This window comes from Juglans regia, chromosome 3, assembly GCF_001411555.2.
Source record: "Juglans regia cultivar Chandler chromosome 3, Walnut 2.0, whole genome shotgun sequence".
Lineage (NCBI taxonomy): Eukaryota > Viridiplantae > Streptophyta > Magnoliopsida > Fagales > Juglandaceae > Juglans > Juglans regia.
Genome location: NC_049903.1, coordinates 30,974,349 through 30,992,590, shown reverse-complemented (window position 1 = coordinate 30,992,590; position 18,242 = coordinate 30,974,349). Strand labels below are relative to the sequence as shown.

Sequence of the window (18,242 nt, the reverse complement as noted above, 5' to 3'; positions counted from 1 at the left end):
TGCAGAGGATTGATGCTGAAAGCATACTGGATTTTAAAATGCACGTGTGAGCATGCATTATGTGTATTGGGGACATGATGTGCTTCTCCATGCATGGTGTTGGTTGAGAAATTTGAGTTTCCAGTTGATGAGTGTCACTAGAGCTGCTTTGATAATGTAGCTTTGATAATCTATTTTTTTGATATAGTTCTCGAAGTGTAATCTTTTATTGTATCTAGAGGAGGTATTTTGCTGTTTGTAATACATTGAAACTACTTTACAGATTTTGATCATTATTTTGCTTTTAAGAATAGAGGGATGTGAATTTTCTCCGATTGAAGTAGTAGTGGGAACATTACCTACTTGGATTCTGCTCTTTTTTTCTTTCTTTCTTTTTTTTCCCTTTTTATGGCTATAGCACTTGGCTGTGTCATTGGTAATTGACATTTACATTTTATGTTTTTTGTTCAAGGGATTCTCCTTCTTACAAGTTTGGTTGTGGAAATTGCATTCAAGGATCCCTGAAGGGTGTTAATGTTTTTTCCTTTTTCTTTTTGATTGTAACCAACAATTAGATCATATACAGGTACAAAGAGGAGATAAAAGAGGCCTCTTGACCCTAGGAGAAATATACAATAAAATTGAATATGAAAAATTCACATTTCAATTCTCAGGAACATACTCGAGTACAAATTTCCACATTCGGTTCAAACAAAAACTATAGTCCGAACCAACCAAAAACTATTACAAAGGACGACCCGAACAATCTATTTATGCATAAAACTATCCCCATATATTTTATAGTCCGAACCAATCATTATTACAAGAGATACGATCCAATACGAACTAATCAAAAACTATTACAAACACAACAATATACATGCACCCTTATTCTCTACGATCCGCCTTCGAATTACATTATCTTTTGTTAGGATTTTTTCCTCTACCGTATGGAAGAATTTACACTTTGTTTCTCCCTGCGTAGAATTCAAGAATATCAAGTTTCAAATATAACAACTTCGTACATGCATTCAAAAGCAATACAAAAGTATGACAAATTAATTACCAAATTAATTATTGTGTTGTACTTCGGAAAGGCATAAGATTTCATTCTAGAATTTTTTCCGGTGTGGGAGATCTTTGGTGGTGCTTTCAGACCACACCAACAACTTGGTGATTCTATTAGCCTTCGTACTAATGAATTCATGAAGTTTTAAACAAGTAACAAGTAACACAATATCTTTCTCGGATTGAATTCATGCATTTTAAGAACTTATAAATTATGGCTCCTGAGGTTTTAAACCAGTAACACAGTATCTTTACTTGAATTTCTATCATAGCTATAATAAAGTGGATCATACAATATTAAACCAAGCATAAATTGCAATCCTAATACCCAACAGCAACTAATTTCACCCAAAAGAATTTACTTCTCATCCAGATTCCACTCAAAACTTCAACCACTATTCACACAAGCCTAGCTCAGCTTGATCCATTCTCTCATACAAAACTAACAATATTAGGCACTCTGTTCACATATCTCTTCATTCAGCCATTGAATAGAAACCCATTTTCACTTTCTTTGTTTCTCCACTTAATCTTTCTGTTAGACCTTTATCAACTTTAAAAGCCTATTTTACCCTATTTTTCCCCTACCAAATTAATCTCTATGAAATTTTAAATTCTTAACTTACTACTAGACCACCAGCTAGGCAGCAACTAGTTCTCTAAATCCATCACCTAACAGTATCTACCAAAAACCAATTTGAATTCTTACATTCAGTATGGTCTGAAACTAAGACAACAATTTTTCAACCTCATTAACCAATCTGAACCAGAACAAAAATCATAATTTGACCACACATGCATAGTACAGTTCCCAGGTTACTCAACTTCAACAAATACCAGTTCCAAACTAATAGTTTGAATATGAAAATATTTCTTATTGAAATCTTCCCCTCCCAATGAAATCAATGTAATTTCAAATCACTGTAATTTTGAATCAACGGGCTATTACATGAGAATGACCATATGAAAAAAAATTTTAACACAGTTTATATGGGCAAAAATCTGTGTAATTCAGAGGGCTAAGGAAAATGCTCAGTGTATATACGTGCAAGAAATTTAGACAAAATCTACCAAAAAAAAAAAAACCTTACCGAAATCAGTGTAATTTCAAAAGGAAAAACGACTAACCTGTGTTATCGTGATGTGAGGTAGCAGATCTAGGTTTCTTTGCGACGTCTGGAGTTTGCAACGGAGTTTGAGACCAAGAGACAGGGATCAAGGAGTTGAGGGTTAGCACGGGATCCTTACACAAGAGAGGGCTCGGTGAGAGAGAGAGGTAGAGAGAGGGCTCGGTAGATAGAGAGAGGTCTTGGTGAAAGAGATAGAGAAAGAGGCCACTAAAGGGAGGAACCGGTGAGATGAGATTGGGACTGGAGGGGGTGAGGGATTTGGGTCTTCGTGAGGATGAATTCTTCTAGGGTTCGGGACTGAAGGGGGTGAGAGAAGTGAAGGGTGAGGGTGTCGGGGTGAGAGAGACGAGTTTGGGATCTGGTTAAGGGGTGCTGCAACGAAGGGTGAGGCAGGGTAAGGGCGTCGAGGAGAGGGAGAAGAGGGAGAGAGTCTACGGGCAGCTCAGGAGGGGTGTGGGAGATGAACCGTGATATGGGAGACGAACCGGGTTCGCCACGTCAGGAGTGTAGAGTGCGGTGAGGGAACCGGCAGTTGAGTAGAGTTTTCCTTCTTGAAAATGTTGGTGTTGCCACTAAGAATGCCATGAACTTAAATATGTTTACTTTCTTTGAATTTTGTTTCTTTTCGAAATAAATATAGATAGAAGTCACTATTGAGAGTATCCATTTTACACACATGATGTGGCATCATGTAGACCACACATCTCCCCAAGTGAGTGTTGGGAACAATCAACTAGAAGTAGCCACGCAGTGAGTGCAAAGTGTGCACTGCTATAGTGGCTTCTCTCTAGCATTACTCTTCTTTTCATTTATCTATGTTTGTTAGGCTTGTGGTTTCTACTGTTCATTCTCTCCTAAACAACATAAAGTAAAACTTTTTTTTTTCTCTCTTCTAAAATCTACTTGTCCATTTCATGGAGCAAGTGCCTTTGGAAAAGTTTATTACCTATACCTTTTTCTGTAGATTGACAGAAATTTGTTAGGAAACCAGGCTGAAAAGGAAAAAATTCTCTTAATTTTGTAATAAATAAACTCAATCATGCATTGAATGGAACACATGAAATTGTGCATACTGGTAGAAATCAAGGCATAATCGATTCTGCGTATGTGGGTGGGGTGCTTGTTTGTTCTTTCTTCAATCTTTTTAAAGCAGAAGAGTTGTAACACCAAGCTAAATGTCATATTTTTCATTACTCAACAACCATGAAATGCTCCATACCCAAACCTTCACATTGCTTGTTCTCTTACAGATTTGGTTTGCCAAATTCACAGGGAGTTCAAGCTGGGAACTTTGTTTCCTTGATTGTGGTATTGTAATATAGTAGTACTCTTATTTAGAAACTCCAGTATTTATAAAGGAAAATGAAAGGACGATTACTAAATATCCCCGCTAAATGTACCAATTTATATATTTATATTTTTTTAATGGTTAAGAAAATGATTATTAGTGAATATATATATTTTTTTCTTAATGGTTATGAACGTTTAAAAAATGATATTTTTTTAATGATAGGCTAAAAAATGCATAATCCAATGTTGGAGTTATCTGAATAAAAAATCTATGTGCAGTCACTTTTGCATATTCATTGTGTACTCTACTAATGTGAAGTAATTGCCTGTGGAATTATGCAGTTCATCTCCTCTCGGCATGGGAAAAGGGGAAGAACACTCATCTCCTCAAACACCATCTAGCTCAAATCCCCCAACCACAGTATGTTATATTTTTTTATAAATTTGTTTTATTTCTGTGTTGAGTTTATATTTATTTCCAAAATACATAAATAACTTGTGTAATAACATGTTAGGATATACCATCAAGTAACCGGTACTTTGTAAATTACACCAGTGCCGGTTACTACGGACCACTTCCTGCGTGGCCAATGCCTTTTCCGCCATATCCAGATGGCGACTATCTAAGAAACATTCAAGTGGTGATGCAATTGTATTCTTGTTTGTATAAGTTGGCCTTTTTTTTTTTAGTTTAATGTCATTGATTTTTTTTTTCTTTTTGCAGAATGCTGGTTACCTGACTCCTCTCATGACTACAAGTTCCGCTACGAGTGGAAGAGTTGATATAGAGGAACCACCTGAATGTAGAGAAACTGATATTCCATGTACCTTTGGAAGAGTTGAAGAAAACAAAGAAGATAGACCAAATTCACAAAAAACTGAGGATGTCATTGCCGGGACACAGTAGTTAGAGGATGAAGTTTGTGGTGATATGATTGAAGAGCCAAAGACGGGAATGAAGTTTAATTCTTTTAAATAATTAATGGTTTATTATAAGCAGTATGGTAAGAAAAACGGGTTTTGGGTAATGATAAGAATGACTGATAAGGGGGGTGATGAGACTATCCGATCGATATGTCACCATTAGTTGTGTCCATGGTTGGAAAGTCCGGAATAGGACGTTGAGTATCATTAGACCACGTCCAACAGGAACGACAGAATGTAAGGCAAAGATTAATGTCTTAAAAGTTGATGGAAAGTTCCGGTTGACAACAATTCATAATATTCATAACCATGGCCCTAGCCCAAATAAATCTTGTTTCTTTCGATGTAATAGAGAAGTGAGTGACTTTGTAAAAAAATTCCTAGATATAAACGATATGGCTGACATTCGAATAAATAAGAGATTCGGATGTCTCGTCGTTGGCGTTAGTGGATTCGAGAACCTCCCATTTTTAGAAAATGATTGTCGTAATTATATCGACAAGGCAAGACATCTAAGGCTTGGTAAATGTGGTGTTGGAGCGCTTCGAAAGTATTTTTTGTAGGATGCAGTACAAAAATTTCGATTTCTTTGCACTAATGGATTTGGATGATGACGGGAGGTTAATGAATGTCTTTTGAGCAGATCCCCATAGTAGGGCAGCCTACCAATACTTCGGTGATGTGGTCACATTCGACATTACATATCTGACGAATAGATATGGGATGCCCTTTGCACCATTTGTCAGTGTAAACTACTATGGGCAGTCAATTCTGTTGGGAGCAGGATTGATTTCCAGTGTGGTTATTCCAAACGTGGTTGCAATGTACTGATGGTATCGCTCCAAAAGCTATTATCACTAATTAGGACAAAGTGATGAAAAATGCAATTACTATTGTCTTTCCTGAAAGCCGACATCGACTTTGTTGGTGGCATATACTGAAAAAAGTTCTCGAGAAGCTGTCCTCCTATGCTTCCTATAAAAGTGGGATGGAGAATGTATTGATGAAATGTGTGTATGATAAGCAAACTGTTGAAGAGTTTGAGAAATCTTAGAATCAGTTAATGACCACTTACAACTTGCATAAGAATGTCTGGCTGAAAAGTTTATACACTGAGCATGAGTATTGGGTGCCGACATTCTTGAAGGACTATTTTTGGGCTGGGATGAGTACAACGCAGCGCAACGAGAGCATGAATGCTTTTTTCGATGGTTATGTTCATGCTAAAACAAACTTGAAAGAGCTTGTCGATCAGTTTGATAGTGCGTTGAAAAAAAAAATTGAGAGTGAAAATAACACGGACTTCCACTCATTTAGAGTTACCATTCATTGCATATCTAGATCTCCTATCGAAAGGAGATTTCAAGAGTTGTAAACAAATGCTAAATTGAGGGAAGTTCAGATGCAACTTACCGGCATTATCGATATGGATCCAGAGTTACTTAAGAGAGATGGTGCAATAAAGACCTATCTGATGGACAACCATTTATAGTTCAAAGTGATGGCAACCAATTGTTAGGCATCTTTTGATGGCATAGCCTACTTCGCCAGCTAGACTGGCCTGGGTTTAATAACTCAGCAATGGAGTTCTAGAAATAGCAATGGTGTGGTCTGTTATGGTCTTATATGGGGCTAGTATGGTCTTTTCAATGGTTGATTTTCTGGTCTGGTATGGTCTGGTATGGTCTGGTTTCAATGACTGATTTTCTGGTCTATGGTGGTCTAGTATGGGGGTGGTATCATCTGCTTTCAATAGCTCATTTAGTGGTCTTATATAGCTTGTTTGTTCCTCTAAATATATACTCCAAAGCTATTAATTCTATATTTTGTTCTTACTTCACATGCAAGAAACTTATGGGTTGAACGTGAAGGTGAAAGAGATGAAAGAGTGAATGTCCAGGATTTTCAAGAGCTCACTAGATTGGCATGGATTAGTCATTTTTTATTTTTTGGAAGAAACATTAGTCATTTTTTCTAAGTTTATCATGTTGTGATCCGTGTGAGGCATGTAATCACTTATTAAAGTCATTTTTTTTGAAGTTGTAAAGTGTAATAGACTGGATAGACTTCTTTTGTTGTCTGGATGGTCCATAGACTTGTTTATAAATTGCTTTGTTTTATTTCTGTTATAACTCAATTTGATAAAGTGGCTTGTTTTCAATATCCAATTTGCTTGCTTGAGCTTTTGAGCAAAACAAGTTTATTTATTCAGGTTTGTTAAGGGGTCCTTATGTTAGCATGCATTAAAAGACCAATTTTGTTGATGGGCGAAGTTGTTTCTGGGGATGCTCAGAATCCAATTCCAAAGGCAACACATACATCACAATGTTGTTAAACAAACATGATTGTATATAATTGTAACCTTCTAGTTCTAGGCTTGTAATGCCTTACACATTGCATAAAATTATGTTTCTTCCACAACTGCAAAACTAAAAACCTGAAAAACTAAAAAGAACTAATAACAAACTGTAAAAATCTTCCATTTATATGGGAACCCATTCCACACTTATAAAAATCGAAAATAAAAATAAAGGTCTGACTAACACAAAAAAATAACCATAGCCAGGAGTAGTTTAAACTACACATTCAGACTAAGTTCTAACATACCAACATATAAACAATTTAGATACACATAGCAACTAACTTCTAACACTAATCCTAAGTCACTTATATAGGCAAGACAAGTAACACACTACAACAAATGCAAATGCCCAATACACCCGGAGTAGTTTGCGTGAGTGTCTTATTTGAGCTTTGCGAACAACAAGTGCCACTCCTTGTTCACAACCTCCTCATTTCTATTGGATAGCACCATCTCTCTTATCTCGATCTCATCTGCTCTCTTACAGAGATCAATCTTACTCTTTTCGATATCGTCGAGTGTCTTCTCCAGCTCTTTCTTGATTCTTAACAATTCATTGTGAGTTTCTCGAAGATCGAACTTTCTGTATTCATCCCCTTCTACCCACTTGAAATACTTACAATATGGTAATCCCTAATCATTTTAAACATATTTTCGAAACTTGTTAGATGCACATAATATTAAAACTTTTTATTAAATATGAATGTAGTTACCTTTGTGTTATACTTTGGACACCTTAAGAAGGGTCGTCCTGGATTTCTTGCAGTAGATGAGTATCTCAGTTAGGCTTCAATGGTTGACCCAGAGTTCATTTACCAAAAGATGAAGAAGAGTCCGTGGTGGATGATGACATATTCTTAAATTTAATCCAATAGAGTTTTCAAAAAAATACAATAACCAGGTGAATAATTAATCACTATTTTATTTGCTTACTACCATAAATGTTCACTTTCACGAAATAGGAAAATAAGGCTTGAATCATACATATATTGTTTTCTTATACATGAGGTTTACAAGTACTATGTACCATTATTGTGAATACAAAAAATGCAAATTCATATATTAAAATGTCATACCCATTTTTGCTATCTTAAACTGTCATAGAATATTTACTGCATGACCACTATGGATGCAATATTGGAGAAATATAGCTAACTTTTGATCGATAAAATATACCACATAGTACGTATATAGCTAGTGTCATCTAAAAGACAATTAATTTGATTAATGGAGGTTGATTGAAGCCTTTAGCATAATTCAAGGCCAAGCATGCTATCATGAGAGTACTCTACATCATTATTAATGTACGTATGTTTATACCTACTGCATTATAGTATTGTTTTTCATTATATCAATGATGAAATTATCAACCAACATGAACCAAAGCTACATCTGTACGTGCATATTATATCAATGATGAAATTGGAAATTATCAGAAACAACATGAACCAGAGCTATATCTGTACGTGCATATATGCAAATTTCTTTTTAAGACTATATATTAATGCCAAAAGTTGGAGAAATATTAATGCATACAGATGGTGTCAAGTAAATGAGTACATAAATCATTGCTACTGCTACTCAAACAGAAAGGAGAAGAAGAAACAAAAGGAAAACTAACAATAAAGAACCAAAGAAAAGAGAGAGAGATGTTATGGGTTGAAGAAACACTACCAAATCAAATAAATCGGGTGTAATTTTCTGATAAATGTAATTGCTATTGTCTAAATCAAATAAATTAGTTGCAATTTCGAATCTAAAACAAATGCTATTTTGAATCGGTGAGATTTTCCAAATCTCCCATTTACGGTTAGGGTTAGGTTTTCCAGAAATTTGAAAAATCAAATAAATCAGGTGCAAATTCAATATTTCTAAATCAAATGCTATTTCAAATCAGTGACAATTTTCAAATCTCCCATTACGGTTAGGGTTAGGGTTTCCAGAAATTTGAAATTAAACCCATACCGATTAGGTGATGTTGGGAACATCGAAATCGTGGGTTGAATAATCACTACCAATTTCGTAATTCGGTTTAGGGCATGCAAACAAGAAAATGAGATCAAGAAGATGACAACAACCTATGACTCCCTTCGTGTTTCATCTGGTAGCACGTCGGTTGGGCAAGTTGTTTGAGGAGAAGCTTGTGGCCACCCATAGTACCTCCATGGGGGAATCGTCTTCGTAGCAAGCTTGGGAAGCTTGGAGGTGTGAACTGACAAAGATTGGGGTTCGTAGTAGTCTTCCATGGGTGTTTCTGTGTTGAGTTCAATCCTAATCATCTGAAGATTGTCTCATCTTCGTGGAGTTAGTTTCATTTCACAAGTATTGATAACACTAAGTAGAGAAACAGTGCGTTTAACTTAGGGTGCAAACACACCGTTTAAATAATGCTGACTTATAACCCGTGTACGCGGCGTGTCCATGTCTCGGGTGCAAGTATCTTTTTTTTTTAATTATTAATATCCCTATCTTATGAATACTTTAATTTGCCCCTTTGAAAGTTGTTGGTGGACCCACGTATACGGACTATTTACTAGGAATGGTGAATGAGAAATTATATTACAGATTTCGTCCATTAAATAATTTCTAGACATCAACATATCCCAAGTTCTTACTCAAGTGCTTTTTAAGTGGGAGACATATATACCAATATATATATATATATATATATATATATAAAGTGAGTCCAACAATTTTACAACATTTGTTATTATCCATATAGGTTTCTTTATAAAGTATTAATTAAATATTCAATAAATGTTATAAGATGCACTTCTTGAACTCAGATAAGTTAAATAAATTAATGTACTAGCAATTATTTCATGATTAGTATTCTACTACTCCAACATGCACTTTACAGGCACATGACAATGCATGGAAATGAGCTTTACTGCATGAAACCTATTCCATGTTGGAATGCTCATCCAACAGGTTTCTTTAAACTAAATGTTGATGGAGGCAATGCTCTTTGATTATCAAAAGGCAGGTGTGAGGGCTGTAGTAAGGGATGAGAATGGTCAGGTTGTCATGGCAGTTTGCAAATCAAAACATGAGGTGTTGGAAGCTGAATCAGTGGAATTATTGGCAATATTTAGAGGATTGCAGTTTAGCTCTCAACTGGGAATAAAAAAGATCATATTAGAAAGTGATAACTTGATCTTAGTCGAGACTTTACAAGCAGCTGGGAAATCCTTAACAGTGCTAGGTAATCTCATCTCCGAGGTGAAGAATATGCTAAAGCAATTCCAAGAATATCGGATACAACATGTTCCACGCATGAGGAATCAAGTGGCTCACTTCTTAGCATGACATGCTTAGAGAGTACAAGATATGGAGATGTGGATGCATTATGTTCCTTATTTTGTTGCTCAATACGTCTTGTTGGACAATTCTCATGTGTACGTAATTTAAGTTTATCTATGAATGAAGTTCCTTCTATGAATAAAAAAATAAAAAAAAAAAGTTCTACTGCTTTAATAATTAATATAGGAGTACACGTTGATTGTTTAGATGCAAGTTTGGAATCACACGTCCACATATTTTATGTCTGATCATACATTGAAATTCTACAAGAGAAGGGCTTTTTCCGCAAATAGATATTTCTGACCATTTTTCCATTGTCAGAACGTCGTTGATGTTGAGTCTAGAATACGAATTTATGAGGTTTTGCTGGGTAGTAAAATATTGAGTTTTTTTGGTGATATTCTATTGCCAGATAAGGCCTAAATTTCGCTGCAAAAACACATTACGTTGCCAGATGACTTTTTCTAGCGATTATTTTGACAACAAATAGACATTTGCCGCAATATAAAGTTCGGTGTTTTGTGTCCATATCTAGTGGCGCAAATAACTATTTTCGGCGATGTTGTATCGTCGTAATTAGGCACATAGTGTAAAAAAATATTTCTAGAAAATTATTGTCGCCGGAAATAGTCTCTTAAAAAATTAAAAAAAAAATTACACTAAAGAGGATGCATGAAAAATACAATACACATTCATATTATAGGCTTCCTATGTTCTTCATGAGATCATTCATAAATTTTCAATCAGGATTTAGGTCCATATGCATGCATTTGCACTATAAGATATACTCTTCTACAAAATTTTAAAAAAAAAATACTTTGTACTTGAACAAAATAAATGCTATAAAATAAAGTTCCTAAATTGTAAAGTGTATAACCCATTCATGCAAAATAGCGCAATAGATTTGAAGACCTCAGTTATTGGCTTACATCTAGCTTGTGTTGTGGGAACAACAAAACCAGCCCCAACAACTCTAACACTTTCACTCAAGGGGTTGCAATTTTAAAAGAATCAAAAGAACAAAACATCAGACATGTCAAAGAAAGCACTTGACAAAGAATCTGTACATACAAAGACCCCAACTATGTTGTGAAACTAGTAGGAAAAAAACAGCAAACTATATTAAGTTTGATAACATTCTAGCTGCCATTTAGTAAATGTACTATAAGCAAAAGAATGTCAGAATCTCAATTATCAAGTGCCAAGATCAGACATCTCATCCAAACTTATCATAACGAAAAGAAGCAGAACATTTTGTTTGGTAAGCTCAGGAGTGTTTTTTTTATTTATTATTCAACATCTACTACTCAAGACTTTGAATAGCCTCCGAGATAATTGAGAGTTAGTTGAAATAAGCAGAGAGTGTGAAAAATTATTAAGTGGCACCTTGTTCATAATTCTACTAAGGCACCCCTCACCAAAGAACTCATGATTAGGGGAAATCCCAAATTATTAAAGATTGCAAAAACTCAAAAGTTGTTCGACAAAATGGTAAAATATGTATATGTCTTTTTTTTATAATAACAAATTGGTAAAATATGATAAGAGATAAAGCTGGTGATATCATTTAAGAGCAAAAATGATGAAAGAAAAGCTTCCTATGAGACTAATGTGAAAATCGCCTCCCTCAAATTCATGAATATGTTTAGACACTAAGCAATACAAGTGTACATGTGTGTATATACCTTCAGTCCGCTAGCTACTGACCTTTTCACATCTTTCATCTTACATCCAACTCCAATAGATGACTAAAGTGAGTTGTATCTGTGAAAAAAAAAGTGAAAGAAAAAAGGCATTTAAAAGATGTTAGCCGCCACAACCAAGTAAATATAAAATCAACACTTCGTAAGTGACCTTGAATCTAAGACCTCCCCCACATAAATATGAAATAAAATACTGTCAAGTGTATATGATATAATTTGTTCAGCATATAGATTATTTATCGAGTATGCTATAAGTAGAAAATAAGAGGAAGTGAGAGACCCCAAACAAATATCTCATATTTATATTTATAATATTAAATAATGTTATTTGGTCATCTAAAACTAATGTTTGGATTATTCTCTTGATGGGCACTATATATCATGTAATACCATGTAGTTTATTAAAAAATAAATCAAAAGGGTAGAGGTAATTAAGAATTTCAATTTTTTTTCTTTTTGTATTTTTGGAGATACAGTCTTTTGATTTGAATATTTTTTTTCTATTTTTTAATTAAAGCACGTGATATTATGTGGTGGTGCTACGTAAAGAGGATTATCTGAACGATAAATTTTAGATGATTCAATAATAATAATAATGCTGCATGAAAAGAAAAACAATTGAGAATGGCGCAAATAAATCTCATATTTTATTGACCAACAAATCAAGAAATTAGGAGTCGCTATAAATGCGAGTTTTGAAGCAGTCCAACAGATCATGAACTATATAAAGTGAGCCCTCTGTCGTGGCTGAAAGCCACACTTATTGACATGGGAAACTGATTCATAATTCCTCTGAAACAAAATGGTTTAGCCATTTGGTTTTTTAAATATTCCCCACTCTTCCAATCCTCAGATAAATTGGAAACTTCACAACCTTCTGGTCTTGTCCATCTTCGGTCCAAGCACGCGTAAATTCCTCAATCACATCATCGCTCAAAAGCTCCACACCCTTCTCCCTAGCTGTTTGATACGCAGACCACGATCTTAAGTATGCAAAATACTTATCTAAATCCATCAATCTCTCGATTACAAACTGATCAAATGGCCCTGTGTCATCAGCTCCATCCACAGGCTCGAATGGAAAATCAATTGTCTTGTACTTTTCATCCACCAATCTAATTGGTGGCTCCAAATAAGGGCCTGCAGCGATGGTATAAAATGGTTGGAAGACTGCATCAACTGAATCATTGACTTCTGGAGTGGTGTAGCACCATGCAGCTATGACACCATGAGGTTTTTTTAGTACCCATTTGACTTGTTGGTAGAAAATGGGGAGATCAAACCAGTGGATGGCCTGTGCAATAGTCACAACATCGATGCTTGATTGAGATGCAATATCGCGTTCAAGCTCGGCTGCAGACATGGTTGGAGGGGTCTGTTGGTATCTTATATTGGGTAGCCTTGGTCCGAATGCCAACTGTTTCGGGCTTGTGTCTGTGGCTATGACATTCTTGAAGATCCCAGCTAGCTGGAAAACAGAGAGATCATGTGGTTGCATGAGATCAAAAGTCCCCAAAATGCAAATGATTAAAATGGAATTCAATGTCTCTAGTAATTGCTAGCTTCTGCCTCTCTCTCAAATGACTATTTTTACATTTGCTAATCAGTTACTCGGAAAACTTAATTCTTTCCTTCACACGATAGCATGATTATAGGAACCTGACTTGTATAACCTAAAATAGAAGTTTTATTCTTGTCTTATATAATTGTAACAAACGATTGTAAAAAGATTAGGATGAATGATACAGAGTGAATATTTTTGACATAAATATACTGTACATTTTTGAATAAAATCAGAGCTAATTTTTCATCTCTTTCTTCTTCGATCTTTATCTTCTTGGTAGAAGTTGTTTCAAATCAGTTACTCGGAAAATTTAATTCGATATAATAATCTAATTTTTATTCTGACATTATCATACAAATTAGGATCATCACAACATTCTCAGGGCAACAAGATGTTGCAACTTCTAGAGGGAGGAAAGGGAAAAGGCTGCAAACTTACATGTCGAGCAGCCTGGCCGCTCCCGGTGCCCACGTCCCATGCCAGATCTTGACACGGTGTCTTGGAAGCAATGAATTCAAACAATTCTGAAGGGTAGCTAGGCCGACCCTCCGCATACTCTGCCGCCTGTTTAATGAACAATTCTGCCATCTGTGTGTCTGTGTTTGTGTTTCTCCAAGCTTTCAGATCTGACGGATCTAATTTCTCTGCTCGTAGTCTGTCCACGATAATTACTACAGCGAACGCAGACGCATATATGGCTGATAAAGAAAGAGGCCCCACACGTTGAAGTTTTACCACCACGACTTCATCACGTTTGAAGTTTGGTATTCATTGAACTTTTGCGAAGAACTCTATTCTTGGCCCCACACGCAGAAGCTATTATTGGCTTTGAATCCATTATTGGCCATCAGTTTAGGAAGGGAATAAAGTGGCGAATTATCTGGCTAGGCAGGGAGGAGTGGAAGAATTGTATGCTGGAAATTTTTTTTAATTAAATAATTATATATTATATTTATTAATAATATTTTTGTGTTGATGTTGAAAGTTATGAATTATTTTGAAAAGTGAGAAGTTATGAAAAGTTTACGTGAGTTATGTTATTTTGTGTTGTTTTACAAGCCATAAGATTTTAACTGATTTAGTGGTATTGAGACTTCTCATTTAATTCATGGGTTTTGATTCGATCCACACCTCTTTCATAGAAAATATTTTTTCAAAATTTGTTAGAATCTATTAGTTCTCGAGAGAATAAATTTCTAATTTCTTAGTTGAATAGCATAATTCGAAGGTAATCGAGCTCTAATTTCGTGTGTGCATAACTCAGTTAAACAAATAAATTTATTCTGGACTTCATTGTATCTTGGAGGTAAATTTGTTTGTAACTCATGTGAATACCATTATTGATAGGACGAATATTGTTTTAAGGAAAATGATATTGTAACTCACCTTAAAACAAATTTTTCTCTCACTATTTATTATTTTGCAACCCAATTGCACCAATATTGTACACATGGGTATCGATGATTAGCTCCGCCATGTGAAAGGTTTGCTTAGATTGGTTTATCTTGATTTGCCAAATTTTAGATTTTAATTTTGGACTTGGGTTTTGATTGGATGGGATGGTATGGTATTATAAGAGTAATTGATTGTAAGGTTTTGATAGTAGATTTGGTTGTTTAGGTTTTCTTCGAGTGATTTATTCAACAAAAATTTGGAGCTACCGTTCTCTTTTCTATTAAAAAAAAAAAAAGCATAATTAATATATAAAAGTGCGAGAAAACATTATTTTATATTAAAAAAAAAAAACCACTGAAGGGGTTTGACGCTTCTGGAAACAGAAGATGCAGCATGGCCATACATGTGGGGTTCACGGTTGGCAGCTAGCGGCTTTTCTTCTGCTTCGTTTTGGTTGGCTCTGAGCTTTGAACGATGAGTTGGGCTGAGACCGATCGAGGACTCCATGACTTGCAACTAGTTGGAAGTCATTCACTTCGATTTCAATTTTAAACTCACTCACGTGACTGATTTGTAGAGTAATTTGAACATGTTTTTACGAATTATTAATGATAAATTGATAATAGATTAAATATCAAGAAAATGATATATATGATAAAGAAGTGGATATGGTGTGGGATCATTTATCTCAAATTAATTATTTATAGAATCTATTATCTTTTTAAGTTCTTATAAAAAAATTAAACTTATCTTAACTTATTTCATATATTTTAACAGGTGGTAATAGAGTTATTACTCTCTTATTATCCATTTATTACTTATAGTGTATTTGAAGGTTTTTTTATTTTTTTATCATTTTCTTTTAAGTATTTTTTTAATATCCTTAATCATTAAGAAAAAATTAAAAATATATATAATTTTATTAATAGTCATTTCTTTAACCATTAAGTAAAATAAAAAATTAAAAAAAAATTAAATACAAAAAAAGTAGTAAATGGGTAGTAGGAGAGTAATAACCTTATCACTATCCTATTTTAACTTTAAAAGTTAAATTAATCTTAACATAAAAAAGTTAAATCCATATCATTGAGATTCACAAAATATTACTATTCGCAACTTAACTTATCTCGTCTAAACATTTAAAATTTTAAATAACATAAAATATATTAATATTATATTTTCAAATTGACTTTAAATATAAATTATCAAATTTGTTGAACATTTAGGTACGATTTGGATAGGGAGATGAAATAAGATGATTTTAGATAAAAGTTGAATAAAATATTATTAGAATATTATATTTTAATATTATTATTGTTTTGAAATTTTAAAAAATAAAAAAATTGTTGTGAGAACACTACCGTATTCAGTGGCTGACCCATATAGTCAATAGAGGCGAGGCATGGCGACCCCAAAACTTGGAAGAATTCATCTAGTGATGGGCGCCGTCCCCTGATCTACAAAAATAAAAATCATCTTAATCATATAAATTAATTATTTATAAGCCCAACTTTAAAAAAGTTTAGCCCAATCTCACATGAAACAAAAAAATAAAATAAAATAAGCTATACGAAGGGCGCTAGGACATTTTTTCTGCTCTTGCCGTCTACTCATTCCGATTCTTTCTTTCACTTTTTGGAGAAAACTTGGGTGAAACTTACATTGACAAAGGTGGAACGACGTCGTCTACTCATTCTGATTCTTTGTCTGCAAGAAGTATGTTGCATCAATAAAATGTGGGACAACGTACAAGGCAGCCTACAAAGTTTGGCTTGATGCAACATATATACTTCAATTGTAATGGTTCTCAGTAATTAATTTAAGTAGCAGAAATGTAAAGAAAATAACGATTGTAAGGAAAATGGGTTGTGATCATATTCACTCATGAGTTCATACATCCATACATTCATAAGCTCCAGGAATTAATTCGAGGCAATTCCCAAACCTCCAAAGGAAAGTTCTAGAGACAACAAATCAGAATGAATTCTCTCCTCTCGTCCTCCTCTATTTATATGAGTACAAATAAGTAATAACTCTTCTAACAGCAAAACGCAAGGCTTTAATAAAAATAAAACAACACCACATCCTATCGAACCGCATCGTATGGTTGAAGGACTTCCAAATCAAAACGGCACCACATCAGGTTCATAACATCAATCTTGTCTACTTTTTTTTAACAAGAAAATATACACTATTTTATTTATAAAAAAAATATTTATCCCTTGTATTTTTGTAATAGTTACGTAAATAGAAAACTTCATTAATTTATTTATGATATTAAGTTCAAATATATCTTGTCTTGCTACCTCTGGTACTTGGTTTGGCTATTATTAAGGATGTATTTCAGTATGCCTAGACTGAGTTCCTACGACCAAGGTCGGGATGTTTCTACATGAGATCATAAAGACAAAGATGTGCTCAGTGATGATCCGGAAAATCTCCGATATCAAAGTTAATAATTCTTCTAAGAGAATTGTTGGAGAATCGTAGAGTTCATATATATTTATTTGTATCTAGATTATGGCTTTTATACGAGGTTTCCGGGACATTCTCGTTTCTTATATCAGGGGTCTATGTCACTCTCAATCTCCTAAACTTTTTTCGATCTGTCACTATTTTTTTCAGCATCAATTGTTATCAGTGCGTTTTTTTTAATAATGTATCGACAGGCGATTGTTTTTAGTCCTCCTAGTACTACTGATAGAAGACAATTTATATATAAAACTGATTAATATCATGCAACGAATCCCTATCCTAGAATTTAAAAACTATAATTGATCAGCTTTACCATAAATATTGTCCAAATAATTAAAGGCTCTTTCGCCTCATGTATATTATATTCAATATGTAAAATCTCGTAAATTCATAATATTTGTATGTTGAATAGCTTGCTTTAACAAAGGGTGAAATAATTTATTGGCCTCATCAAATTAAAGTACTTCCACGTAAAATAAAAGCTGGATGATAGTTAAAAGGATTGCATACGTGTGGCGTTTACGCATTTTACGACTGCATCTAGCATTAAATCTCGATAATTTGCAATAAAATTTTTTAATAGTGTGAGATGCATTGAGATTAAAAAATCATAAAAGCATAACTATATATAAAATTAGATCTCGATAATTTGTAATATACACATAGAAATAAAATTCTAAAAACACAATGTCTTAATATATGTTTCAGATTTTTTACCATAGTATTTCATGAAATAATATCCATCCATTATTATTTTTTTAATGAAATATTTAGAATTTATTAGTTTCATAGAAACTATCAAGTGATATTTTAGAATATCATCTTCCATTCTAGTATGTAAGCTAATTTATTAAGTTTTATGTAAACTTTAGATATTTCCATGTCACATAAATTAATTAAGCATATAATAGTATAACTGAGACCTTAAATAAGTTTTTTCTTTCTCAATGAAGTCTAGAGGATAAAACCTCTCATCTGTTTTCCATATAGTTCACAAACCTTAAATGATAATTCAAAAATAATAAAAAGAGTCATATTTATAAAGTGAG

The 18,242-nt window shown here is 33.9% G+C and overlaps 1 protein-coding gene across 1 annotated transcript; it reads right to left on the bottom strand.

The window, feature by feature from the left end:
* Positions 1-12,384: 12,384 nt before the first annotated feature.
* On the bottom strand, positions 12,385-14,197 carry LOC109010018 (putative methyltransferase DDB_G0268948). Its single transcript, XM_018990715.2, has 2 exons — positions 13,762-14,197; positions 12,385-13,227 (listed from the first exon to the last, which is right to left on the bottom strand). The coding sequence occupies exons 1-2, from the start codon at positions 13,909-13,911 to the stop codon at positions 12,583-12,585; spliced, it is 795 nt and encodes a 264-aa protein (XP_018846260.1). The 5' UTR covers positions 13,912-14,197; the 3' UTR covers positions 12,385-12,582.
* Between the last annotated feature and the right edge of the window lie 4,045 nt (positions 14,198-18,242).